This window comes from Thrips palmi, unplaced genomic scaffold, assembly GCF_012932325.1.
Source record: "Thrips palmi isolate BJ-2018 unplaced genomic scaffold, TpBJ-2018v1 HiC_scaffold_4, whole genome shotgun sequence".
Classification (NCBI taxonomy): Eukaryota; Metazoa; Arthropoda; class Insecta; order Thysanoptera; family Thripidae; genus Thrips; species Thrips palmi.
Window position 1 is genome coordinate 10,541,797 of NW_023144631.1, and position 23,959 is coordinate 10,565,755.

Here is a 23,959-nt window from a genome sequence, read left to right on the forward strand (position 1 = left end):
CGCGCATGGCACTTTTGAGACACTGCCTGCAGACCGCCTGCAGACCGCCTGCAGCACGCGGGCACCCGGACATGCACGGCGGTTGCGAAATGCCTTAATAATTCCATCAGGCGGCTACCCGCAGCTCTCTCTCTCTCTCTCTCTCTCTCTCTCCTCTCTCTCTCTCTCTCTCTCTCTCTCTCTCTCTCTCATACGCACACTCTCTGCTAATAAACACTTTGGAATAGTCGCCGCCCGAAAGGCCTCCGCAAGTGCGTCCGTGTCGTGGTGTTCGCATTTGGCCACTGCTGAGGTAGGTGGCTTTTCGTTTCCCTTACTCTGGAATTCAAAAAAAAAAAAAAAAACTTTCGTTGTCTGCATTTTTTTTAACCGAGGCTTTACGGGAATATCCCAAGTACTACATTTCGCCGTACTTCTTCGGGGCGCTGCACTCTTTTTTTGCACTCCGCGCGGCGGCAGCAGCAGCAGGCCGCAATAGTTCCCGAAGTGGCACTCCGGCGTGGTACTTGGTAGGCAGGCCGGGCAGGCAGGCCAGGGGGTATTTTGGTGCGGCGCGCTGATGACCAAATGACCACCACTCCGAGGGGGCTGGCCTGGCCGGCCGCCGTGAAGCTGGCCGAGTGACTGGTGTGCAGCGGGCCGCGCCGCACCGCGCCCTGTGTGGCGCTGCTCGCCAACCTCTGTTTATCGGTCGCACCGAGCAGGCCGAGCACGAGCACTCGTCGCTCTGTCTCTCTCGCACCCTCACGGGACGCCCCACGAGTGCGAGAGAGACGGCGCGGCGAGGGCACGGCATGCTGCAAGCAGGCTGCAGGGCATTCCGCCGGACAAGTATAGTGGAGCCGCTAACGAGGGATGCGGAGGGACATCTGGAGGGAAAACGAAGCGAGACGCCGCCGCGAACGCCGCAGCGCAGGCTGGGCTGGCAATCGGAAAAAGAAAAACGAAATGCGGAGTGAAATGAAACAAAACGACCTGAGGGGTGTGCAGCGCCGGGACTCCAAGCGCGGCGCGGCGGCGGGCGCCTCTACTTCTAGTGGGGGTCGGGTGAGCAATCGGCGCGCGGAGGCGTCGCCAGCACGGCGTCGCGACGCCTCGCCGGGTCGGGCCGCGGGGCCGCGAGGGCGCGAGGCGGGGCGCGAGGCGGGCGCGGCGGCTGCCCCCACCACGGGCCACCTCCGCAGGTCCCGCCCATCGCCGCGCCCGCCCGCCCCCTCGCCACGCGCGCCGCGCCGCCCCACCACGGCGCCGGGCCGGAGACCCACGGAGACCTCTCTGGGCCTCTCTGAGTCTCTCTGGACCTCTCTGGACCTCTCTGAGTCTCTCTGAACCTCTCTGGGCCTCTCTGAGTCTCTCTGAACCTCTCTGGGCCTCTCTGAGTCTCTCTGGAACCCGTTCTCACTCTTGGGCCTCTCTCGAGTCTCTCTGAACTTCTCTGGGCCTCTGAGTCTCTCTGGACTTCCTCAGCTGTCCGACCTCTCTGAGTCTCTTGTTCTCTGGCCTCTAGTCCCCTTACCCTCGGCCTCTCTGAGTCTCTTGGCCTCGGACTCTGGTTTCTGGACTCTGGGCCCCTCTGAGTCTCTCTGGACCTCCTGGACCTCTCGAGTTTGGACCTCTCTGGGCCTCTCTGAGTCTCTCTGGACCTCTCTGGACCTCTCTGAGTCTCTCTGAACTTCTCTGGGCCTCTCTCGTTGTCTCTCTTTCTGACTGATATCCGCTTCCCCAGCTTCCGCCTCTCGTTTTGGTTCCCGGCCGACACCGCTTAGCCTCGGCGTGCGACCGCGATAGCCAGGACGGGGTCAGGGGTCGGCGGACGGCGCGTGCCGCTGATAACACGCGGGTCGCGCGGTCCTGCCCACAAAAAAAAAAACAGCAAAAAAACTTGTAGTATCTTATTTCTTCTTTTAAATTGCTGTTTTTGTTGCGGGCGGTGGGAACGTGAACGCGTCTCCGCGTGCGGCGGTCCAGTGGCGGCTAACCGAGGCGGCCGCGCGTGTCCGCCAGTGTGGCGTATTTGCCGTGTGTTCCACTGGTTCCGCGCGCCGGCTGCGCAAACATAATTAGGGTGGCGGCGCCTCTGATAAGGGAGGCCGGGGGAGGCGGGGCGGGGCGGGCCGGCTAGAGAACTGTGCGGCCACGCCGAACTTTTTTTCACGAATCTCGGTCCTCGGTACAAACGTTACAACAAATTTTTCAAATGTCCGACGGAAGAAGCGCAAAAACACAATTAACACACGAGAAGAACGAAGTATACGTAAATGGTGTTGGACGACGACGGTTCGTTTCGAAGGCAGGAGCGCCTTTCTCCGCACGGCCGCGCTGACGCACTATGATTTATTTATACAGCGCGGTGAGCGACCACCCCTCACTCGGAGAGCGGTGTCCACCAAGGGCTGCGCCATGGCTGCGCCGGGGACCCGCGGCCGGGCGCCTCAAAGCGTGTACACACTGTGTACGCGAGACTCGTGTTTGACGCTCCCGAATCGCGCAGTTTGTCATGCCGCTTATCACCGTCAGCCCTTTTATAAATGCCAACTCCATCCGCGCGCGCACGCTCTTGCGTTTTATTGCGGAATTTATTATGCGTGTTTCGTTAATGCGTGTGTGTGTGTGTGTGAGTCGGCTTACGGATGCAACTAGTGCGGCGCGGCGCCTGCTGTCTCCCCCCTTTGACTCAAATCGGACTTTCTATCTGGTATGAGCGTGTGTGAGTGTGTGCGTGCGCACGCGCCCGTCTGTGTGTGTGCGCGCTATCCTTGAGTGCGCCCCCCGCGCTCCATGTACGCCGTGTCAAGCCGCAGTCAGCCTGATTGCAAGCTCCCCTCCCCTCCCCTCCCCTCCCCTCCCCTCCCCCCTCCCTGCGGGGGCTGGGTAGGCCGGCCCAGGGACTCGTCGCCGAGGCGGGTGGCCTATGCGGGGTTGCTCAGGCGCTCGCCGGCGCGCCGCTGCCGCCTCGCCTCGCCTGGCCTCGTCTGCGTCCTGCGTGCGTCCTCGCCCTCTCGGAGAGCAGCCGCGGAGTTGGAGGCTCGATGTCCTGTGTAGAAGGTAAGGGCGGGGCGTGGCGGGGCAGACCTTGGGCTGGCATGCACTCGCAGCGCCACGCCGGCCACGCCCGCCTCGCCGTCCAGACAGCTGAACCAGTTGTGTGGACCAGATGAGGTCGAGCAGGCCACAGGCCGCCACAGGCCGGCCGGGCCATTCCGGCATGAAGCATCCAGCAGTGCCAAGGGGCCGGCGGGGCGGGGCCGCGATCGCGGACTGCTGTGGTCAGTTTGCAGCGCGCGGAGGGGTCAGGTTGCCTCGCTCGCACAAACAACTCACCCGGATATATGAAACCCGACTATCACTATACCCGTGACCCGAGAGGCTGGCTCTGGCTCTCTTTTCAAAATTATGTGCAGCGGATCGGAACCCCGGGCCGCGGCGGTACTCGAACCCGGGACCCGGACGCTAGAGAGCGCCGCGCCGTCGCGCCGTATCGTGCATATTTATTCCGGCCTGCTTTGGGCGCTTGTCTCGCTTGTCTCCGGCGTGGAAAGCGAGGCGTGCGAATCTGGAGCGATTCCGCAAGACAGCTTCGTCGCTCTGTCTCTCTCGCACCCCCACGGAGCGCTCCCTGAGTGCGACAGAGACAGAGCGACGGGGCTGCTGAGCGGCGGCGCCTCGCCTCGACGCCTTGATCCGGGCCGGCTTCGTCGCCATCTCGTTAAAATGGATGCGATTCATTACGGGGGGCGTTTTCATTTGGCTGCATTAGCCCTGCCGATGAATTGGCTCGCGTTGACCCGAAGAGCCGAACCGGCGTCACTTTGACTTGCTTGAATATCGGTTGGCACACGCAGCCCCGCCGGCCCCGCCGGCCCCGCTAGCAAAGCCAGCATTATACTTGCAAAATGTGACCATGATTTAGCAACGCCAAGCGACGCCAAGCGACGCCAAGCGACGCCAAGCGACGCCAAGCGACGCCCGGGTGGCGGCAGGGACGTGGCAGGGACGTGGCAGGGACGTGCCGGCGTCGTCAACGTGTCCAAGGGCGGCCAAGTTGTTTTCCATTTCACTCCCCGTTTCCCGCCAAATAAAAACAAGATGGCACCGCCGGAGAGGTAGGCAGCACTGCTTCATCCATGTGTTCATGTCTCCTGATCCTTCTTTTTATCGAGTCCCGCTGGACCTGCGCCCGGCCCGGCCGCCACGTCGAGTTTGATTTCTTTTATTTCGGTTATGGGAAACGACTTTGCGGGTTAGCTGAGCAGAGATATATTTCATGTTCGGTCCTCTCCGCCTCCGAGGAAGTCGTTCCTTTGTCGTGTTATCGGCGTCCTGGCTTCGCTGCTTCGCTGCTCCGCCGCTCCGCCCGAGGCGCTTCGGCCCGTCGGCCTCGTCTTCGTGGGGTCGAGAGGTCCCGGCGTCCCGGCCCAGGCAGAACAGGTGGCCAGTCCAGTTCGGATGACCGCGGGGGCACCGGCGCGCGTGGGCAGGGCGGGGCGTGGCGGGGCGTGGCGGGGCGGGCCGGACGACAGGTACCCTGCCGCCACCGCTGCTGCCGCTCGCCGAGGTACCCGCCGGGTAGGGCGACCGAAGAGCATCCGAGCGGAGCGGCCGCGCGACCGCGAGCCGAGCCGAGCCACGCGCAGAGCCGAGCCGAGGCCGCCGAGGCGAGCGCAAGGTGTGCCTGCTGCTGCCGGCTGCTCGGCGGCCGGCCGAGAGGTTGCCCCGACGCCGAGGTGTGCCTGACGGCCTGACCCGAGAGAGGTGAGGTGCCCGGGGCCCGAGGCCTGCCCCCCTGCCCTGCCGTGCCGCTGCCGCGCCGCCGCTGCCGCCGCGCCGTGCGCCCCTTCCCCAATCCCCACCCGGGACCCGGCGGACAGCGCGGCACGGCGCGGCGCGAGCGAGGCTCCCCGCTCGCTCGCTCGCTCAGTGCCCAGCCGCCCGCCCGGCGTATCGCTCTGTGCCGTGAGCTTGTCGTGAGGCCCGCCGCCAGAGCGTCCGACTGTGCGCCACGCCGCGCCACGCCGCGCCAGACGCGCGTGTGCCCTCGCCAGTTCGCCAGGCCAGTTCGCCACCCCCAGTTTAGTGACTCAGTGAAGTGCTGCAAGAGAATCTGTGTTGCGTGAGGCAGAGCCAGCAAGGCTCTCGCCACCTGTTGTACTGTGTGTTCCCTCTGGATTACGTGTTGCACCTGTCCGCCGTGGTGTCGAGGACCGTCCGGGACGCCGCCGCCTGCGTCCACGTGAAGGTGAGGAGGATGACGGGCAGCTGGCGACCGCCGCCGCGGCGTGAAGAAGGTCCTTGAGTGCGGCCTAATCAAGAGGAGAGCGCGCGCCGGCCGGGTCCTTGCCGGGTCCTTGCCGGGTCCTCGACGCAGGGAATGTCAAGCACCGCGACGGCCCGGCTGCAGGTGGCACTGCAGGTGTCTGCCCGCGACGGCCGATAGCCGCTTCCGGCTGCACTTATTTCGGACGGGTCGCCGAGTCAATCTGATGTTCGATCGGACGCGTGTGCGCGCATTCGTGCCGCGCCGCTCACCCGCCAACGGACTGACTTTACGTGTTGGACGGCCGCATCCGCATGAAGCTGTGTCTGTGTGTGTGCCTGTCGTGTCTGTGTGTGCTTGTCGTGCCTGGCCGCCTGCATGTGCATGCGCTGGAATCAGAGCACTGTCAGCAGATGGCATCAGCGACCCGTGTTCGGCGGCGGCTTTCGGGACATTCGGCGCGGTGCCTGCGACGCGAAAGGTGCCGCCGACCAGTGTGCTGCCAGTGTGCCGGCAAGTGGACGAGAAACGAAACGAGGAGAGGAGAGGATGGACCCGGCCGAACCGAAGCCCGCTGAAGCACGGCACGTGAGCCGAATGCGGCCATGAACAAGGACGTCCGTATCTGCGTCCGTCCGGACTCCGACCGGACTCCGCCTCGGCGAGCGGCGAGCACTTGGCCGACTTCGCTCCGGACACCGCGGAGTCCGGAGGGTGGGGCCGTCGAACTAGTTCCGAGGAGCCTGCAGGGAATGGAATGCCCAGTGGCTCCGGTCAGCGTCCTCGCACGGCGCGCACCCCCGGCCTGGAGGTCAAGCGAAGTGCGCGGCGCACGGCCGGCACGACGGCCTGCTTCTCCGGAAGCGCGTCGCGGGGGAAGGGTGCCTCCGAGCTAGGGTGTCCAGGTGGCGACGTTATCGCTACGTAGCGAGCTGCCAAGGCCAGGCCGGCCAGGCAGGCAAGGCTCTCGCCGTGTTTTTGGACAATCGCGTCTAGTTCCGACAGGTGTCCACCGGCCGGCCCGCCCGGCGTGTTCGGCCCCTGGGGGGATACCGGCCCGGCAAAGGGGAGGGCGCTGCGCTGCGGTCGCCCGGTCAACCCACCGACCGCACGGCCTCAAGCACGCGGCCGGCGTGCACCGCTCAGGGCACCACACAGTCGTGCCATTCGGGGTCCGTGACGTGACGCCAGAATCGGGGCACTATCGAAACCGCGCGCGCTGACCGCGGTCGGCGTGTCGTGTCTTGGCGGTTCGGGAACTCGGAGAGGCGGGCGCTGGTTCGCCTCCCAGGTGGAGAGGTTTTCGCAGTGAGGTACTACGGCGGGCCGGCGGGGAAAGATAGGCGGCTATCTCTGCGAGACGCCCATCTGTCTGCGCCCTACCCCGCCATGAGTCCGGGGCGGCGACGCGCGTGTTGGCGGTGAAAGGGCAGCGGCGTGCGAAAATGGAATGGCACCTGTTGGCTGTAGGCGGTGGCGCGTCCCGCGCGTCCAGTGGTCGTCGGCTGACAGGGATCAGGGTTCGAGATCGAGATCCGTTTCCTCGCGCGTCGCGGATGTGGAATGGAGGGGGCGCTGCGCTGCGCGTCGAAAATGCGCGCGCTGGCCACTCACCGGGATCGCGTCGCCGATTGGTTGCTTGCGAAGCTTTTTGGACTGGCGGCCGGGGCGGCCGGGGCGGCCAGGGCGGCCAGTGCGCTCGCACTCGCCCCTCCACGCGTTCCTCTCGTCGCGTCCGCATCACGCCATCCCGCGGGCCGGCTCCGAAACGGTGCGTCTCTCTCGCACACGCGCCGCGTTCCTTCGGCGTGCGAGAGAGACGGAGCGGCGATAACCACCTTTTACGGAGTCGGCCTCCTGCGCTGCACCACGCCGACCACGGCCAGCCAGGGTCCAAGTGCGTTTTCTGAAGTGACTCTGCCCAAAGGTTGGAGTCCACGACCCGCGTATAGCGTTGCGTGGCAGGTGGAAGAGGCCGGCCGCGTGATCAGCGTTGCCCAATCAAATGCAGTCCTCGGCGGCCGCGTGGTGGGCGCGAGGCCGCCTTGTTGGGGGTGCGCGGTGCGTACTGCGCCGACTTCCCTTTTCGCACCGCGGGGCCGCGGACACGCCGCGGACCGGACTGCACAATGGACCGTTGTCTGTGTCGCTTTACGGCCGACCCGCTGTCATGAGGGCCTTCGCCGCCACGGCACTGCCATGGCAGTGCGCGGCCAGCCGCCGCTGTGCCGCCACGGCCTCGAACACCTCAGCGCCAACGCCTAGACCTGCGCCGCCGAACTCAGGAAACTCGCGCGTAACAAGTAAAGTGTCAACGTTTACCCTGTGCCATTTGGGCAAAAACTCTGGTTGAGAGCCACTGCAGAAATATCGAGGGTACCGTCGGTAGCTGTCGCTGCGCCAGGGAGGTGCTTTTCATTGAGGCGAACAGGTGCCGGGACTGGGAGGGAGGGGGTTCCCCACCGTGCCGCCGCGCTGTGGTCCGCGGAATGGGATATGCTTAGCCACGGTGGCGATTCTCCTGAAATTCGGCGCGGACTTGGCGGGAAAACAAATCGAAAATTGTCACCCTCGGTGCACGACCTTGAACTTTTTTCCATGTTGTTGTTGTTGTTTTGGCCTGCGGCCGCGGCTCTCTGGCGGCGTGTGGAACTGCACTTGTTTTCCGTTGCGTCGCGCCCACCGCACAATGCACACGCGAGGCGCCGCGCCTAGCCTCGCCTAGCCTCGCCCCGGGGAGGGCGTGCCGTGTGACACGCCAAATCGCGCCTGTCCGCCTGTCTGTCCGTCCGTCTGTCCGTCTGTCCGTCCGCCCGGCCACGTGTCCGTCTCGCCACCCACCCACAGTGCACCGGCACAAGTTTGGCCTTTTTTCCCGTTTTCCTTTTATCTCGCATGCCTCGCCTGCTTGGCGGCCCGGTGGCTCGGCGGCTTGGCGCCGCCCCGTCCAGGCTGGCCGTCGTCGCGCGGCCCCGTGAGTCACGGCGGTGGTCTCGGTCTCGGTGGTCTCGGCGTCGGCGGGCCGCCCGGCCGCGCGCCCGGCCGCCCCGCCGAGAAGCCGCAGCAACAGCGCGCCGGTTTGGGGTTTAGGCCCCTGCATTCCTCGACCGCGTCTTGGCCTAGTCCTCTGTGTGTGTGTTTCCTCGTGTAAGGCCCTCAGCGCTGCGCACGCTGCGCACGCCGCCGGTTTACCTTCGGCCTGTGTACAGAAGGCTCCAGGGCGACGGCGGCGGCGCCCCGAACGCGCCTGTCTGTGCGTGTGCGCGCGTGTTTGTGTGTGTGTGTGTGTGTGTGTGTGTGTGTGTGTGCGGATGCATCGCTGCCGAAACTTTCGCGGCGTTCGTCAGGTCAGGCCTGTTGGCCAGAGTTCCCGGGTGTCTTCTTCTTCTCCCTCTTCTTCTTCTCCTCGCCGCTGAACTCGGATGGCCACCGGGCCGTGGCTACGCCGCTGGCCGCGATTGCGCGGTGAGGCGCGGCATTGGCGATAAGAGGCCGCCAGGTGGCGGGGCGGGGCGGGGCGGGGCGCGCACTCTGTGCGTACACCGGCATGTTTTTTTCATTTCTGGTTAGCCCAGTTCGGTTTCGGCGTTTTCGCGCGCCCAGCGGGTGGACACACGCACCGACCGCTGTGTCAGCTCCCCCCCCCTTTCCCCTCCCGCGTCATCGCAGAACAGAATGGCAATTGATGACACCAGCATGGCTCATAGCATGGCCAGGGCCAAAACTACACTGCCAAAAAGCATCAACAACACGCGATGGAAAAAAATGTTTTGAATAATTGGTTAAAGTCATCGCTGGTGCGTGTTCCTTTTTTTCCTCTCGTTTTTCCTCATCCGCGGCGCTCATTCACTCCCACACTGTAGTACAGCCCTATTTGTTCTGCGTTTGTTTTTGTTGTTTTTTTCTAAAGGCCGGCCGTGTTGGCGGAATTAATTACACGGGCTTATCCGCGCCAACAATGCGTTAGAGGCCGCGGGAGAGGATGGAGTGGGAGGGGGGGGGGGGCTTTTCGTGAGTGAGCGTGTCAGTGTGTAGGTGTGTGGGATTGATAAGAGCCGTGTCAGCGATACTATCGCGTGGTCGGCGCTGTGTCAACAGTCGCAACGGGTTCATCAGGCACTTGACATCGGCAAAAAAAGGGGAGAAAGGTTTAGTTTTCTAAAGTATCCAAACGCTTGGACGTTTTGTATTCTAAATGTACACCCAGCGAAGGAGGTGGTAGAGGTGACCCGGGTGAAAGGTGCGGTGAAAGTCAACCAAGTGGCAGTTCCGCTAACACCCCGCCGTTTTTCTGTTTGCAGGATCATCGAAGGACACGCCCAGGCAGGTCCTGCCCTCCGGGTGAAGGTTCAAGGTTCTAAAGGGGTGCGCCGTGCCCTGCCGCGCCCCGCCGCGCCGTGCCGTGCCCTGTGGTGCTGCGATCCGTCCAGAGCCGTCCCCGGTCTTATCGCGGGCCAGCTTATCGGACACACCAATGCCCCGCCCGGCCCGCGCCCCGCGCCCTCGCCCCGCACGGCCACCGAGGCCCAGCGACAGCCGCGCCGCCCGGCCCACCTGGCCAGCCCCGCCAGCCCCGCAGGCCGCGATAAGTGAAAAAGAGGTAACGAACGACCTGAAAACCGCGCGCGTTCGCCGTTCGCCCGCGAGCCGCCGCCGCGTGTGCCAGTGTGTGAGTGTGTGTGCTGTGCTCCATGACGCCGCCCCTCACCGCCACCCTCGGCCGCCGCTGACCTCGCCGTCGTCGCCAACACGTCGCCGTCGCCGCCAAGAATCAGCAAGTCGCCGTCGTCGGCCGGTGCGAGGTTCTCCGCCGTCGGCGTGGGCATGATGCGAGAACTGGACACCGTCAGCCCCGTCGTGTGGCCGGCGTGGTGCTACTCAGGTGAGTCCTCGACTTTAATTTTATCGGCGGGCCGCCTCTGAAAGTCGAGCGCGGCGTTTTGGAAAGGCCGCGCCCCGGTCGCGCGACGTCGTGCGGGGCGGGGCGGGGCGGGCGGGGCCGTCCAGGTCGTCAGATAAGCGTCAGGCCACGCCGAAGCAGCGCCCTGCCCTCGGCGTTATGATAACGTGATAGCGCGCCTCGTGGCGTCGCGGCGCGGCCGCCGCCCCGCCCCGCCCCGCCCCGCCCCGCCCGGTGGAGGTGGAGGTGTGCGTCAACGGCGACGACGGCGCGGACGCGGAGCGGGCCTCCATCTCGGGGTGGTTCTCGGCGTGGCCGCGGCGCCGCTGTCTCGCTGCCCTCGCCTCCGCCTCGAGGCACACTGTGATTCCGTCGCTCTGTCTCTCTCGCACCCCTACGGGGCGCTCCAGGAGTGCGAGAGAGACAGAGCGACTGCAGCCTGCGGGGGTGGAAATGTGGGGCGTGCGCCACACGCATGCCGCGCGCAGCGGCCGGGCCGTGCTGGCCGTGCTGGCCCTGCACCGGCCGTGCCACGCACGCACGCGCGTGCCTTGCAGCGTGACGGGCTGCACGCGCGCTGCCCGTGCAAAATGACGCACGCGGCCGGAAAAACACGCTGGAAATGTTGATTTATTTTCCCGCCACTCGCCGAAAAAAAGTACAAATAATCGCGGTTCAGTTATGGATTCATGGCGATGGGACGCCCGCTCCCGCTGCCGGCCATGCGTGCCGAGGCCGAGGCGGTGCCGAGCGCAGCGAGTGCGTCCGGCGGGCCGATCCGAACGGCTCGCGTCGCTCTGTCTCTCTCGCACGCCGACGCTACGCCCCGCGAGTGCGACAGAGACAGAGCGACTGAGCGGCGGCGCACTTTGGCGGAATTTATCGCGCGGGCTTTTTATAGCGGCGAAATGACGGCGTCTTCCTAGAATAGGGCCTCCAAGGCCTGCGCGGGGAATGCGGCACGCGGCGGCAGCATTCTTCATTCTCCTGCCGCTCTTGATTCCCCTGATTCTCTTTGATCCGGCGGGACGTGAGGTACCCGTGAGGTCGACCGTCGCCGCGATGCGCTGCGCGCTGCGCCGGTCGCTGTATGGCGTTTTCGCGTTGCAATAACGTATACCACGCCTAAACGATCGGCAACTTGTCGGGTCCGCCTTGTACGGTAGTCGCGGCGCGGGGAGAGGGGCGGCCGGGGCGGCCAGCTCATACAGTGTGCCTCCTCGCCGACCTCTTCCCTGCCCCTTCCTCCCTTCCGCCTCGGTGTGTTCGTACGATATGTGGCCGGCCGGCCGCGCCGCGCCGCGCGCCCCCCTGCCGCGGCCGGTAGGCCTGGTCATCATTAGTGCTGCTCACTGCCCATTTGAAATTAAATTAAATCTGATTTGCGCCATAATTCTGCAACTTCGCAGCATTACCCCCGCACTCATTAGCCGATCCCCCCACCGCGCAGTGCGGCGCTGTGCGTGTGCGCGCGGATCGCGTGTGGTGTCGGGGCGGGGCGGGGCGGGGCGGGGCGGGGCGGATGACACGCTGCAAGGTGCAGGCGGGTGCAGCTGTCCCGCGCGGAAGATTGACCAGGACAAGCACGGCGTGCTGGACGTCATGGAATGCTGTGAGTTTTTCGGGCCGCCCCTCCCCGCCCCGCCCCGGCGCGCCTTCGCCTTGACCGGGGCCGAAGTTCAACAGGTGCAGGGCCAGACGTCAGCCCGGCCGGCCCACGCCATGAATAACAAGAACCGATCCCCGCGCCGCCGCCGCGCCGCCGTCGGAATTTGAATGCACCGAACGCGCATTCGACGCGAACGGTTCCAGCTCACTTGTCGGAGTGTTTGCCGGCCCGATCGACGCGGCCGCGTGCGTGCGTGCGTGCGTGGGATAGAGAGAGAGGGAGAGAGGGTGTTGTGCCCTCCTGCTCCGCGCGCGCCCCTCCAACCATTCCGCGAACGGCGTGCTCTTCACCGCGTGGCGTGGCGGCGTGGCGGTGCCCTGCATATTCAGCGTCGTACTGCTTGGCGGCGTGGTGGCTGGCGGTGCGTACACTGTACCGCCGCGATATGACGTGCTGGCTGCGATTACGCGCCGCGTTATGCGGCCGTGGACGCGGTCGCCAACAAGCAGTGCCCCGGGCCGGACACCCGCACCAGGTCGCCGTCGTGGAGGTGCGCCGGGGCCGGCCGGGCCGGGCGGCGGGGGCAAACGGGCAGACGCATGTTGCGCTTGATTGATGACTTGTTTGACGTGCTCCTGATGCGCTGCGCGCTGTTCCCGCGGTTCTCTGGTGCCCGCTGCGAGGCGCTGCGAGGCGCTGAGCCCTGCGCCCGCCGCTGCAGTGCCTCACGGTGGCGCGGTGGCGTCTCGGGGGGAAAAGGAATGGGATTGGTCACGGCTAATTTTCACACGGCCTTGGGCTTCTGCCCGTCGGGGCGGATGGGATGGGGCCTTGGCCGCGCGGCTGGGGCGCTTGGCGCATCATTCCTCAAAAGCCCCGCTGCATATCATAACCCCCCGACGTGTGGCTCAATGGGCGTGCAGCGAGGTGCAGCGTGCAGGCACACTGTGCAGCCTGCCTGGCCGCACCGGATGGCGGGAGGCACGGCGGGGAGGTGCCGGGGACAGGCGTCATCATCCTGGTGTCGGCGTGTCGCTGCGTCGCTCCCGGACTGTGACGATCGAGATTTGGCGGCTCGCTGCCGTGGACGCCGTGGACGCCGTGGACAGGCGACGCGACAGGCGGAATGGCGGTGAGGCCGGCAGGGGTCACGGCCTGCTCGGCCTGCTCGCCGACCCCTGCCTGCGACCTTTCGGGGCCCCGGCATGGCCACCGGCATGCCCCGGCCCCCAGGTCCCTCAGGTCAGGCTGATGGCGGTCCCCCTTCCCCTCCCCTCTCAGGTCCCCGCCGTCCCCGCCGTCCCCGCGCGCCGTGGCCCAATTTGAGGCGGCCGGCAAAAGGCGGGGGCAACCTTTGTCGGGTCGAAATAGAGGGTCAGGCCGAGCCGGGCCTGCAAATGACTCAACACAATTTGTTCCTTTTTATACAAGCGACCTTCTCTCTTCCGGACTTTGTGTGTAATGGTGTTGTAAAAGTGCCTTTCCTCGCCGTAATTCGTCTTGGCTAGTCAGGTCGAGAGGCGAGGCACGGCGAGGCGAGGCCCGACCCGGCTCGGCACACTGTGCTCGGCACGGCGCGGTTGCGGCATGGCCGCCCTGCCTTATTCCGCTCACTTTTTCGGAAATTTTAATCCGCGGATCGAAATGAATGTACGCGGCGTGACGTCCCGTCCTTGGGCCCTGCAGACCGTTATCCGCGCCTTTTGAGTGTCACTCGCGTGTTGCGACGCGGCGGGACAACAGAGGCAGGCATGAAGCTGGACGACCAGGACGACGACGAGGGGTGCGCTGACTCCCGACTTGTCTCCGGTGGCCGTGCCGGGTCGTGTTTTGCCGTGGCTCGGACTGCCCGCCGTTGTCTTTCTCGCTTTCTCGCCGCATGAGTGCGACAGAGACAGAGCGACCAAAACGACGCTCAGAATCAGTGTGCGGGGCAACCGTGGCCGGTCGAGGACTCCAAATATCGCCGGTGCGTCAACATCGGAACACACCTCGTCTGTCTCTCTCGTCGGATGTTGTTGGACTAATATGGGCCCGCGTCGTGGCCACGGCGTCCAGGGGGCGTGGGTACATAAACACGCGGGGGAATGTGTTGACGAATCCTTCCGCCCCGGGCCGGCCCTCGCCTACGGCTGGCCTGCTGAGGCTGGCCGGCCAACAGGTTCATTCCGTCGCTCTGTCTCTCTCGCTCTCTTACGGGATGCCCCATGTGGGCGAGAGAGATGGGGCGACTCGGAATATGCCTGCGGGGTGCTGCAGCGTGCAGGGCCCGCAGGCCGAGCCGCAGGCCGAGCCGCAGCCGCAGGCGGTGTCCGGGACGTCCAAACAACGCGGCAGGTGCGTGGGCCGGCGTGGGTGCGACGCCACGCCACTGCGATGCACAGTGTGCTCGGCAGCCCGGTCAACTCTTTTACAGTGTTCTTGTTCTCCTCTTGCTTTTTGCTGTTTTTTCGGTGGGTGGGGGTTGGATGGCCGGGCGATTGGCGCTGCTGGCTGTGACGCCCTGACGGCTGTCCACGAGATCGGTGACCCAGAATGCGGTGGTCCTTCTCGGCGTTGTTGTCGGGGTGCTGGAGGAGAGTGGAGGCCCGGAGGGGCACCCACCATGGAGGGCATGCACCTGCACTGTATAAGCGCAATAATGGTGCATACCTGCAGTGACCCCGGCCAGGGTCTCTCCAGGGCCGCGTTCCTCGCCGCGCCATTGACGCCCATGGCACCGCCAGTGCACCGCCAGGGCGGGCTATTCTTACCCAAAGTAGCCCCAAAGTGCCGCGAGGACGACGACGCCGCCCGCCCGGCCTTCGGGGAGATGAAGACAAGGAGCGAGGAGGGCAAAAAAAAAAAAAAAAAGCGTCCGGAACGAGGTCGTGACTTTATGAAACATTATTTCCAAAGGCTGTCATATCTTCGCCGCCGACGCGGTGCTGCTGCTGCTGGCTCGCCGCTCCCCGCCGCCGTCGTCCTGGCCGCGGTCCCGGCCGCGTCGGGGAGGGCGCGGACGTTATCTCGCCACTTAATTGTTAAGTAATAGAGGGCTAATTAGCGGCATTGGCGTAGCCGCCTAGCCGCGCGGCCGCGCAGTAGCCGTAGGCAGGGGCAAATAAACCACGAGGCGTAGCGCGTAGCGTGGCGCAAGACCCACCTTGCTGCGCGCACGGGCGCTCGCACACTCACACATGGGCACTCACACACACACACACACACACACACACACACACACACACACACACACACACACACACACACACACAGAGGCAGGGCCTTCCTTCCGGCCGAGGTGTGAAAGGCGCTTCCCGCGCGCAATGCGGCGCCATGCGCCCCTAGATTTAAGACCGAAGCCATTAGGCGACTCGCCGTGCTGTACCCGACGCACTACTCGGTGGGCGTGGAAGTTAATTTCCTCCAGTGTGGTGTGCGGACGGTGTGACGGCGGCGGTCATCGGCGAGCTGTTTGCGCGTTCGAACGGCCCGGCGGGGCGCCTGTTTTCGGCGCGCGTGCCTCCGCGCGGTCCATCCGGCTGCGGGCGCACTGATTCCGAGTTGTTTTTGTCGCGTCAGGTCTCTCTCTCTCTCTCGCACTCACGGGGCGTCCCGCACCTGCAGGTGGGAGAGTGACAGAGCGACTGACACGGCGCCAGATGGCAGTGCCGTCGGCCACTTTGTCACTACTTTGTCGCCCTGAGGTCACGCCAGTGCCAGGCCGGCCACGATTCGCGACCGCGGCGGCGCGCCGCGCTGGCGGCTCTGGCAGCCCGCTTCCGGTGCACCGTGCGTGCTCTGTCTCTGTCGCACTCGCGGCGCGGCCCCCCGTGTGGTCGCCGCACTGTCGCCGCTCGGAAAGCAGCCGAAAACAAAACGAAATGTTGGGAAGGTTGACAAGTTTTTGGGTGCAGGCGCGCCTCGCGGGTTGCGTCATCAGCTAATTGCTGCAGGGCTCGTCGACGACGGAGGGCTGGCGACGCTGGGGGACCCAGGAATGTTTTGATTTCTCTGTCCGGCTGCTGGACGAGTCCGACGAGACCGACGAGACACACAATGACTGCCTGTGCCAGACGCGAGGCCAAACAGTCGGACCCTCGGCCTCGGCCCTGCCTCGGCCCTACCCTTTCCTGCTTGATCAGGCGTTAGCCGAGGCCGCGCGTCCGCCGTGCCGCCGTGTCCCTTTCTGGAGGGCAAGGGTTCCAGGACCGAGCAGCTGCCTGGCACTGCCTGGCCGGGGAAGGGCTACGGCCAGCGCGGACTGCCCCCCCCCCCTCTCTGGCCCTTCTCTTTTTTGGTCTCGTTCTCAGAAGACTCCTGCCCCGTCGAAAAGCCCCCGGGTCAATTACGGACGATTTTTTTTCGTTTCATTTTTGTAGCATTTCTTTTGTTCTCCCCCAAATAAGGGACAGTTTTCGTCCTTTATATTTCCGGGAAGTGCAAATTCCTCAACTCTTTGGGTTGCGCCAGTGACATTAGGTGCAAGCCTCATACTTCAGATCGTTGCCCAAAAAATAAAAGGGAATGGACGACCTCTTTGCTTTTTTTTTTCAAGAGTGCAAAAAATAAACAGCAAAAAGACGTGTTGTGGCCGTCGCGAGCTTCCCTGAAAATAAAAGCGAAAGTATACGGCAGCCGGGCGAATACGCGCCCTGAGCAGCGCTGTCCGATTAATTAAGAAGTATGCGAGATTACGAAAATGACGACTTAGAGTGACGTGACAGGCACTACACTGCAAAAGCGCTGGTCGCGTCACTCTGCGTCGTGTACCACGTTGCTGCCGCCGAGCCATTCCGAAGTGTCGTTCCGTCGCGCTGTCTCTCTCGCACCCATGCCGGACGCCCCGTGAGTGCGAGAGAGACATCGCGACGGCTCGGCGGCGCGGCGGCGCGACGATTTGCGAATCCGCCTGGTTTATGGCACGACGTCAGTGGCATCGTGTAATGCGGCGAATGCAGCCCGGGCTGGCGGGGCCTGGCGGGGCCTCTGGGGCCCAGGGGGCAAGGGGCGAGGGGCCCAAGCGGCCCGAAGGCTGTCGGGCCAGCCGGCCGGCCGGCGACCAGGGACCTGGCGGACCAGCGCAGCGCAGGCCAGCCGGTCCCTGGTCCAGAGTGCGGCTGTGCGGCAGTGCGCCGAGTCAGGGGAGTGCAGGGCACGGCACGGCACGGCATGGACTGACCTTTGCTCTTGGCCATTTTGTGTCTTGCCGTCTTGCCCCGTCCATGTGCCGTGTGGAGAGAGACATAACACGTTCAGCGGATGTTTTTATTCCCCCCCCCCTCCCCGTCGCCCCTCGCACCGCCCCGGCCAAGTCGCTCGCCGTCGCCGCGTCGCCTCGCCCGGCTGCTTTGGGTACTTTGGGATAAAACACAAGGGGGGCTGGGGGCTTGCTGGAGGGGCGCGGCTCGCCTGGCTCGCCTCCTGCCGCAAGTACTAAAGCCGGAGCCAAAATAAAATCTAATCACGGACGCCGCGGTGTGTGTTTCGTTTTGTGGCGGTGAACTCTGCCCCGCGCCTCGCTTCGCCCGATGCGGGCACGCCGGCGAGGGCCGCCAGGTCGCCGCCAGGTCACCGCGCCCTGCCCGCATGGGCCCCGGGGCCACCGGGGGCCACCCTGCGCTGCCCTGCGGCGGGCTGGGGCCCAGGCCTGGGCGCGAAGCGCGACCTACAGTGTCTGCCCTCGGTCCTGTCGGCGACCCTGCGGGCCGTGCGGGCCCCGGCCGCGGGGGAAAGGCCCTTGGAAAGGCCAGGCCGCCATGCCCTGCGCGGCGCTACGCGGGGCCAGGCCCCCAGGCCGCGGGGCCCGCACGGGGTCAACGGTCATCGCTCACTGGAAAAGACACGCGGGGGTCCCGGAGGTCGCCGGCGGGCTGGTGCTAGTGCCTGGTGCTAGTGCCTGGTGCTTGGGCTCGACGGCCGGGCCATGTTCCCCTGGAACGGGATACCCGCCCTGCTCGCCCTGCTCGCCCTGCTGCTGGCCGCTCTGCCCGGCAGTGGCCGCCCTGCATTCCGACCCGATCCACATCTAGGGTTACAAGGGTCACCCTCTCGGCCCCTCGGCCTCTCGGGGTGCAAGGCCAGCTGCGCGGCGCGCGGCCGTCCTGGCGGTCCGGGGCATCACGGCCACGACGGCGGCCTCGGCGCTGACGACGGCGGGGGCGACGCCGGGCGACGCGCAAAGAGCAGGCCGGCGAAGCCGCAAAAAATGTATAAACGACGTGTATTTTTCCGCCATGACGGCGTGCTTTCTCTAGCACTGCCTCCTCCTGTGTGTTAGTGTGTGTGCGTGTGCATCGCTGCGCTTCGAGGGGCAACTTTTTCACGGTTTGGAGCGCCTCGACGCCGTCCTGGACGCCGTCCGGCCGTCGTGAGGCATGCTAACAAGGCAGTGGAGATATCAATGCGGAGCGCGGACCGGCGTGGCGGACGGACGAGACATACAGACAGACAGACAGACAGACAGACAGACAGACAGACAGACAGACAGACGGACGGACGGGCAAGTCGACAGTAACAAGACAGGTTCGTCACTCGGCCCTGCGCCGCTGGCACTGCACTGGAAGACTGGACTGCCGCTGGAACAACTGGCCGCTCTTTTTCCTTTATTTGCACTCGTTTGGTGCGTGGCACTGCACTGCGTCCTGCGTGCGAACCCTCCGCGCCGAGCCGCGCCGAACCCCGACACACCGACCAGGCCGGGCAGCAGAGGCAGCAGCAGCGGCGACTGATCGTCGGCCGATATCTTGTATCGATGCCATGCCTTTTGCCTGCCTTGGTTGCTTTGGTCTCGGGTTCCCTGTCTCGCTGCGTGCGTGTGTTCGTGCGTGCGTTGCTTCCTCCTCATGCTTTTTCCTCCCGACCCGCAACATTCGCAACATAATATGCGGATGATAATTTATAACTTTCGCGGGGCTTCGGCAAAGTGCGTGATTAATGCGGGGCTCGTGTGTGGGGGCCGAAAGGGCGCACTCGTTCGCGTAAATGAAACCTGCAACCACTGGGGAAAAAGTCGAGACAACTCGGTGGGTTTTCTTTGGTGATATCATTAGAACTAAGAGTGTGCCTCATGAGTTCTGAAGTAAGATTCTACAGAAAGAACTAACCTGGTTGTTGATTTGACTTGGCTTTCCTCAGAGTGCCCAGTTGTGAAGGTCATTGTTTTTGCGTTTTGCGCTGACGGTCGGGTCGTCGAGGTCGCGGAGTCACCGCGGCTCGCGCGCACACTGCTAACGAGAAAGCCTAAACGCCCACCACCACTGGCGAAGCGGCGGCAAGAAACTGCAGTGTAAAACGAAACAAAAACGAAGAGCGAACGGCGCCTCGGAAGGGAGATTGCTTGTCGTTACAGGGCGGTGGACGGTAGTACCTAGAAGTGCCGCCACGCGTCGCCACCATCGTGGCGTCGGCGCTCCGATTTACGGCCCGGGTTATGGGCCGGACGTCCAGCACTCGGACTCACAGTGCAGGGCAAGGGAGTCGCCGGTTTGAAATTCCCGCCAACGCCGGGGATGTCGTCATCGAGGCGACCGGGCCGTCTCCGTGTCGCCGCGGTCCGCTGCGGCTCGGCGGGACGGGACGACTTTATATTCCAGGTGCGCCGTGGCGGAGTCAGTCGCGGAGCCAGCGCAGTGCACCGCTCCATGACGTCCGTAACTTGACGAAATGACGGATTTTAGTGGCGTCTCTCTCTTTTCCCCGGCAAAGCGATTCCTGATTCCCGTTTCAAAACTCAATCCGAGGCTCGTGTGTTGCTGCTCTGCTGCTGAAATCGGGAGGGTCGTTGATGGCTTCGGGTGCCGTGACCAACTGGACTGACGGCTCCCAGCCTGCCCCGAGCATGCCCCGAGCGGGGAGTGCATATGTCTGTCTCTGTCAGACGGCCGGCCGGCCGGTGTCAGGGGGTCAACGGTCACGGGGGTCAGCAGCACAGAGATAAGCATCTCCACTCCTTTTCCACGTTTTGGGGAGCCGCGCGGTAGAAGAGCCGCCGAGCGTCGGCCGGCCGGCCGCCGTCTCTCTCGCACCCGCGCGCGGAGCCGCGACGCCCCGCGAGTGCGAGGAGGACAGAGCGACGAAAGCGCTCCTCTTCGGCATCGCGTCGCTGTTCCGCTGAATTAATATGCCTCGTTGCGTGAAAGTAAAGAAAACTCCCCAGGAGCCGTATAATTAGCCGAGAAAACACACGCCGGGGGGGGGGGGGGTGACACCAGCGCCATTATCAACACCAACCGCCTCGCCGTGCCATGCCGCGGCCCGACACTAGCATTTCCCGCGCTATTAAAGGAATTAGGAATATTTTTAAAAAGGAACAAAGCCCATGAAAAAAGTCGCTTTTTGAAAGTAATTTTTTGTCGTGTACTGTACGAGGTGGGCTGCCGGCCGCGCTCTGGACTCGTCTCGTCCACCGCCCGCGGTGCACCGGGCCGTGGGGCCGCCGGGCAGCCCAGCACGCGACCTGTGACCCCGGCCGCGCCGTGCGGGGCGGCGGGCCGGTCGGAGCGCCGTCCGTCCGAACAGCGGCGCCGCTACTCTGGAAACAAGTATGCAGTTCGCCGGGCCGCCGGGCGTTTGCGTTTATGGCTGCGGCGGTTTCGGATGAAAGTTAACGGCCGAGGCAAAATGTTGCAAATTACGAGCCTTGGACTGCGGCGCCGGGACGGCCGGACGCCGCAGCGGCGAGGATTGCCGCGGGAAGAGGGAGCTGCAGGCGTGGAGGTCTGGCGCGCCGGCGCTCACCCCGCGTGACCTCTCTCTCTGTCTCTCTCGTGCCGTGCAAGGTGGCCGGGGCGTTGTTTGCGCCGCTCCCTCCCACGCACGGGACGGGCTTCGCGCTTCGCAGGAAAACGCTTAGCTCGGCGTGCAGCTCAGTGCGGTAGTACAGCACGGCGGACACACGCTGCCCCGTCCGCTGTCAGGCAGCCCGTGAGGCAGCCCGTGAGGCAGCCTGTCAAAGGGCCGGGCCGGCCGGGCAGAGCCGCTTTGGGCCGCTTAGCAATGATGCTCAGCACTTCTGGGGGAAAGCCGCATTAGGCGGGGGTGGCGGCCAGGGTGCGAGCAGGACTAGCAGGACGACGACGTGGAGCAAGAGGGCCTGCAGGACGCCGGGCTGCCTGTGCTGCTCGAATGGGCTTAGGGCCCGCCCGCCTCGCCTCGCCAGGGCGTCCGCCGTCCGGGTGGCCGGCCGGTCCCCACAGGTCCCACAGGTTGGTGACCCCCCGTGACATGTCGATGTCAGCCCGGCCGGACCCGGCTCGGCCCGGCCCTGCTCGGCTCGACCCGCACGGCTCGGCTCGGCTCGGCCGCGCGTTGGGCCCCTCTCTGCTCGGCTCGCTCGGCGTATGACTCGGTGACCTCTGACGCCGTGCTCGCGTTCCGGGCCGTTCCGGGTCGCTTAGCGAGCGAGCCCCCCCCCCCCCCCTCGTGCGCCCGTCGCCGTGTAAGCCCCCGCCGCACCGCGCCTCGCCGCGCCGCGCCCAGCGACAACCAAAGCTGGCAAGTTCAAGGTTTCAATCTGCGCCGCGGGTCGGGTACACTGCCTCCAGGACCACCAGGGAAGACCAGCGCTTGACAGCGCAAAGGTCGCTTACAGTGTGTCGTAAGCGTAACCTTGCAGCTCAAAAACAAAATTAGACAGTGAAATTTTCAACGTTTTCCCACCCAAAGTAAACGAAAACGAGACGAGACTGCTTCGCCGCGCTCCGCCGCGCTTGGCCGCTCCGCCTCGCGGACTCGCGGCTTTGCAGTGTGCATCCGCCTCGGCGCGATACATCGATCGACCACTCGACCCCAGATCGACTTTTGCGGTCGAATTACGCGCCGAGCGGGAAGAGGTTAAGGGCCGGGGCAAGCGAGGCGGGGCGGGGCGGGGCGGCCGCGGTCTGGCGGGGGATGTGGTGAACAGGACCGGCGAGCACTCGCTAGCAGTGTAGGGGAGTACTAGCATACCGCGCGCGCTCTGGCTGGGTAGCTCTGGGCCGCCACCACCCCTCAAGTCTCTGCGCGCCTCCGGCAGGTCGGTGAGGCTCACGGGGGGTGTGTGACACACTGTGTGGGGTGAACGGCCTCGCTGTACCGTACCTCGCATCGCCGCATCGCCTCGGTGCAGGTGGGCGGATTAGTGTCCAGATTTGGCTGCCTTTGTCTGTGGCTGCTGCGGGCCGTACTTACCGTACTCACAGTGCAGGCGCCTCGCCAGCCTACGGCACCGTGGCTCTGCACTGCGGCAGGGTCGTGTCAACCTCATTCACAAGACACCGACCACAAGACACTGCTGTGACGCTGTGACCCGTCCGGCTAGGCTGCCGTGAAGAGGCTCATTAGCAGCTGCCCGTCTGTCCGCGGACGGACAGACAGACAGACAGACAGACAGACAGACAGACAGACAGGCAGGCAGGCAGACCGTCCGCGGTAGAGGTGTCGAGACGGCCGCATCCAGGCCACGCAGTGGAGGGCGTCCAGGCGTTCCGTCCAGGGTCCAGGGCGTCGCGGCGGGGCCAGGGCCACGCAAGGTCAGGCCAATCATTACTCACCGGCGATGACGAGTGGAGCGGCGTTACAGTGGCGTCGGATTAAAGCGGAAGCCGTGCCCGGCGTGCGCGGCGTGGGACTGCGGCGTTGGGAACGACCGCGTTCCAGTCACTTCCAGTGCGGGCGCCGCGGACGCTCTGTCTGTCCCTCTCTCTCGCACGCATGTGGCATCCCGCACCGGTGCGAGAGACCCGACTCTCGGAGTCAGTCGGCGTGCCGCTGCGTGCGCGGGTGTGGCGCTACTACACCGCTCTCCCTGCCGGCCGTCTATATCGCGTTCGAAATCTCGCGCCGTGACGTCACGGAGGGCCTCATCATCTCCACGCGTGCCGTGCGGGGCCGTGCGCTGTGTGTCACCGTGCGAGGGCACTGTAACGAGCGTCCGGGTTACACTTACAGTGCGGCTCCCTGGTAATTTCTTTGAAGTTGACTTTTTTACAGTGGCCGCGCCCTTGCAGGCCATGGATAACAGTGTAAACACGCTCGGCCCCGGCCGCGGCGCGGGACACTTTCGGGGCGACGCCGTCGTCGCGTCACGGCGCGCGAGCGCTGCCAGGCCGCTGCAGACCGATTCCGAGAGTCGTCTTCGTCGCTCTGTCTCTCTCGCACTCATGGGGCGTCCCATATAGCTGCGAGAGGGACAGAGCGACTCTCGGAATCGGTCTGCTGCCTCGTTCAGTGCGGCGCGCTGCGCGTTGCGCGTTAGTGTGTGTGTTAGCAGGTGACCGCTAACGCTTAGCCCCGTCCCGGCCCTCCCGGCCCGTCCCGCCGTCTCAGTCTCACAACAATAGACAATGCCCGCGGCGTGTCTTGCTCGGCCCGCACGGCCTGCACGGCCTTCGCCTCGCCGCGCGTATCGGCCGAAATAATGACATCGCGCGAGACCGCGTTACGCCTTCGGGCCCCGGCGGCCCCGCAGTGTCGCTTCCGGGGCCACGGCCGCCGGCCACCTGTCTCTCTCTCCCTCCCTCCCACTCGCTCGCGCCTCGCGTCGCGTGCGGGTGCGAGAGAGACAGAGCGAGGCGTGGCGCTCGCCTTGTTTGCATCGCGTTTGCGGACGGCCCCTCCCTCGGGGAGGGGACGGTGTGGTTTCCTCTCTGCGGCTTAGACCCGGTGATTAGTAGGTGGCCGGCCTGTTAGGCCTCGCACCTGTACGCCGTGCGTGCGTGTGTGAGTGTGTGTGTGCGCGCGCGCGCTGACCTTCGACCCGGCCTGGTCGCTGCCGGTGGCGTCGTGTGCCCAACCGCGCGCCTCGCCGCTGTGTGTGTGTGTGTGTGTTCTCTGAGCCGTCCACTTTGCTTTTCTTCTCTTTCCGGTGTACTTCCCCCGTGTACTCCGGCCGTGTTGTTTCGCCGTTTGTTGTTGTTTCGATGTGTGACGGTGGACAATGTCTGTGGCCCGGGGCGGGCCCGCTGGAGAACTCTGGAGAACTGGAGGCGTTCCGGCCGCGGTCTTCCAGCAGCGCCTCGCGTCGCCTCGCGTCGCGTCGACGGCCGTGTTCAAGTGCTGGCGGTGGCCAGTGTGGTGGCCAGTGTGGTGGCCAGTGTGGTGGCCGGCCAGCCTGCCGCGGAGCCACGGCCGGGGCAGGACGGGCCTGGCCGGAGCCGAGCCGGTCCGGTGACGTTTATCCCCATCGGGGAGATTGATTCTGTACGTGTGAAGGATTACGTCGTGCGGTGTGTGGGCG

The 23,959-nt window shown here is 65.1% G+C and overlaps 1 protein-coding gene across 1 annotated transcript in view; it reads left to right on the forward strand.

Moving 5' to 3' along the window:
* The first annotated feature begins 4,938 nt into the window (after nucleotides 1–4,938).
* LOC117649642 (mucin-5AC) overlaps nucleotides 4,939–23,959 on the forward strand; it is a 100,731-nt gene continuing 81,710 nt past the window's right edge. Inside the window, exons 1-2 of the mRNA XM_034392548.1 lie at nucleotides 4,939–5,236; nucleotides 9,556–10,136. Of these exons, the coding sequence (XP_034248439.1) occupies nucleotides 10,079–10,136 (58 nt within the window). The 5' untranslated portion in view covers nucleotides 4,939–5,236; nucleotides 9,556–10,078. The remainder of the gene's footprint in view (nucleotides 5,237–9,555; nucleotides 10,137–23,959) is intronic.